Source organism: Hipposideros armiger, unplaced genomic scaffold (genome assembly GCF_001890085.2).
Source record: "Hipposideros armiger isolate ML-2016 unplaced genomic scaffold, ASM189008v1 scaffold_17, whole genome shotgun sequence".
NCBI lineage: Eukaryota > Metazoa > Chordata > Mammalia > Chiroptera > Hipposideridae > Hipposideros > Hipposideros armiger.
The window spans coordinates 4,241,293-4,244,216 of NW_017731367.1; the positions used below are offsets into that span (position 1 = coordinate 4,241,293).

Sequence of the window (2,924 nt, forward strand, 5' to 3'; positions counted from 1 at the left end):
TGGCGCCTCACGCCCTCCCCGGCGGGGCTCCGACACCGCGCCTCTGCGTGTGGTGGATACGCAGGAAGAAGGTGGACCCTTCCCACCATGCTGACGTGGCCGTATGGTCCCTGGTCTTAGCACGCCTAGGAAGTTTTTGGAAACATACATGTATCTTAAAAGATACCTTAAGTTGTGTATTTTTACATTTCTCAATGTGTAATAAAATTTTCTAGAACTTCACAAAATGAAAATATTTGAAACTCAGTTTGATTTCAAGTATCTTTATCTTTGAAATCATGTCACCCTTCTGCTCAAAACCATTTCCCAAGTAGAAGCCAGCGTCCTCACAGTGGTCCGCCAGCCCCTGCAGCTGAGCCCCTTCCCTCTCTGCCGTTCCCTACGCACCTCCCCGTTCCTCCCAGCCCCAGCCACTCGCCTCCTGTCCATCAGTGGCACACACCGGGCGGGCTTCCTTCTTAGGGCCAGGCTCTGGCTCTCCCTCCGCCCCCGGGATCCACCTTCTCACTCCTTTGCCACCTTTAAGTTTGGCTCAGATGTCACCTCCCCAACGAGACCTCCCTGCCATCACCTCCCCAGCTGTCAGTCCTCCACACGCCTCTCCCCTCTCCTAACACATGCCACCTCCTGATGTGCTCTAGGTTGTGGCCTGGCCACTGTCAGTGCCACCAGGACAGGCACCTTTATCCGTTTTTCTCAGCGATGGGTCTCAAGCATCTAGAAAAGGGGCTGGCCCACAGTAGGTGCTCAAAAATATTAGTTGAACGAATGAAATACATTGCACAGAACTTTCTGCCTTTTGAATTACAAACATGCTGAGTCATGAAAGAAACGCCTGTTCAGATGTTGGCGGTGTTTGGATGACGTTTCGCCATCACTTTTTCAGTGTCCTCTTGTTGTGGTTGAACTACATGTTCACTGCTGGTCTTCTAGCGCGACTCGGGTCTTCTCTTTAGTAAAGAGAAAAACAGACATGATAAATTGAGAGTTTCACTTACAATGAATTATCACACTTGTGCATTGGTTGTAAAAGTTTATAAATAGCCTTAGTGAATCCAAAGTTGGCGGGTCTGCGACATCGAGTTCCAAACGCTATCAGTGGACGCTGGTGAGAGAGAGAAATGCGGTGCCACGCGCCACCGATAATAAACTGACGTGCCTGTCACACGGGGTATGGGGACAGTGGGGACAGAACGACAGTGAGGATCACCTTGATTCTGTGCGCACACACAGAACCGCTGCCACCCAAGGTGACCCTTGCACATGTGTTTCTAAGTGTCTTCATTTCCTTCCTAACGTATCAAGGTAATTACAGGAAGAGAAAAGCGAGCACGTGGGAAGCATGACCTCCCACTTCCCTTTTCCAGGACGCCAGTCATGCGCAGTGGGCAACGTGCAATCCTCTGCAGCATAAAGACCATGCAGGAATAAATGCCTGTCTTTGGGATGACGGGTGGTACATTGGAGCTGAGAGCACCAGGATCTGGTTTTCTGCTCTTTCTTTGTTTTCTTGATAGATAATGGACATATCACATTATAGTAGTTTCAGGTGCGTGACAGTGATTTGATGTCTAGTTGAAATCCATCACCACACAGTGAGCACATTTTTTCCCTGTTGACAAGACTTTTTAGAATCAATTTCCTTGGCAATTTCCTTTTTTTTTTTTTGTTTGGTTATTTATTCCAATTCTTAGGTTCCCCCAATTTTTTTTTTTTTCAACTGACATTTCTCTTAGCATGCAACTTTCAACTATACACTATGGTATTATAAACTATATATTATATTACATGCATAACTATATTATGTAGACTCTAATTACATTAACTATATTACATTTTATAACTGGAAGTTGGTACCTTTTGACCACCTCCATGATCCTTTAGTACCGGATGCTCTGGGCCTCCCATCCAGCAGCTTCATATTGTATTCTGTGTATTACGTATCCTGTAACATGTGTATGTTATATCTCAGTAGTATATTGTCTGTGGGACTTCACATGATCTTGGAAGAATGTAACTTCAGTGTTTTTGCAGAGTCTACTTCTCAAGTGTTAACCTTGCGTTCTTCTGCCTTTTCCGGTCCCATGGCAGACACGGGGCTGGGCGACTCCGTGTGTTCCAGCCCAAGCATCTCCAGCACCACCAGCCCCAAGCTCGACCCGCCCCCCTCCCCTCACGCCAACAGAAAGAAGCACCGAAGGAAGAAAAGCACCAGCAACTTCAAAGCCGACGGTCTATCGGGCACCGCCGAAGGTAAGGTTTCCCGGCCGTCAGGGTGAGAGTGTGCATTTCGGAAAATGCACTTGTGTTTTTCAGCTCTGTGAAGTCCCGTGTCCTTAGTAACCTGACAGCGCAGATCACTGCATGCGCTTCTGTTTACAGGGGGTGCTAAGGGCCCTCAGAACCTCTGTATCTCTCACTGATTCTCCAGGTTATTCCACCAAATCAGTTGTCTTACCTTCCAGCACATGTCACCTGCCTGGTGGGTGGTAACGCTGGTTTCCCGCCATGTGCCTGGTGGGTTCTTTGGTTTTGCCCTACCTCCAGGGAACCAGGGTCGACAGTGTCTGCTCCAGCTGAGGGGTGCCGTGTTGTGTTACCCTAATAAAGACTGGCACCTCTCCTGATGTGCAGGAATCTTCCCAGATACTGGCCTGACTCTGATCAGACAGCCGCCTCAAGGCCGGCGGTCAGCAGCAGGTCATGACAGACGCACTTCTTGACCGTCTGCCGCCCTTGGCATTCTGGGGCCCGGGGACCCCCTGTGCTCGGGGCTGGTGCTGCTTGTCCTTTGACTTGCCCAGTATTTAGTTTTCATTCTGTGACAGCCGGACGTGATCTCTGAAGTGGCTCCTTCGACTGGATTGACATTATTTTTATCCAACGAATGCATGTGGAGATCCACACATGCATACGCACAGGCT

The 2,924-nt window shown here is 48.8% G+C and overlaps 1 protein-coding gene across 1 annotated transcript in view; it reads left to right on the forward strand.

Moving 5' to 3' along the window:
* AGAP1 (ArfGAP with GTPase domain, ankyrin repeat and PH domain 1) overlaps window positions 1-2,924 on the forward strand; it is a 625,487-nt gene that overhangs the window by 469,210 nt on the left and 153,353 nt on the right. Inside the window, exon 11 of the mRNA XM_019628311.1 lies at window positions 2,092-2,253. Within this exon, the coding sequence (XP_019483856.1) occupies window positions 2,092-2,253 (162 nt within the window). The remainder of the gene's footprint in view (window positions 1-2,091; window positions 2,254-2,924) is intronic.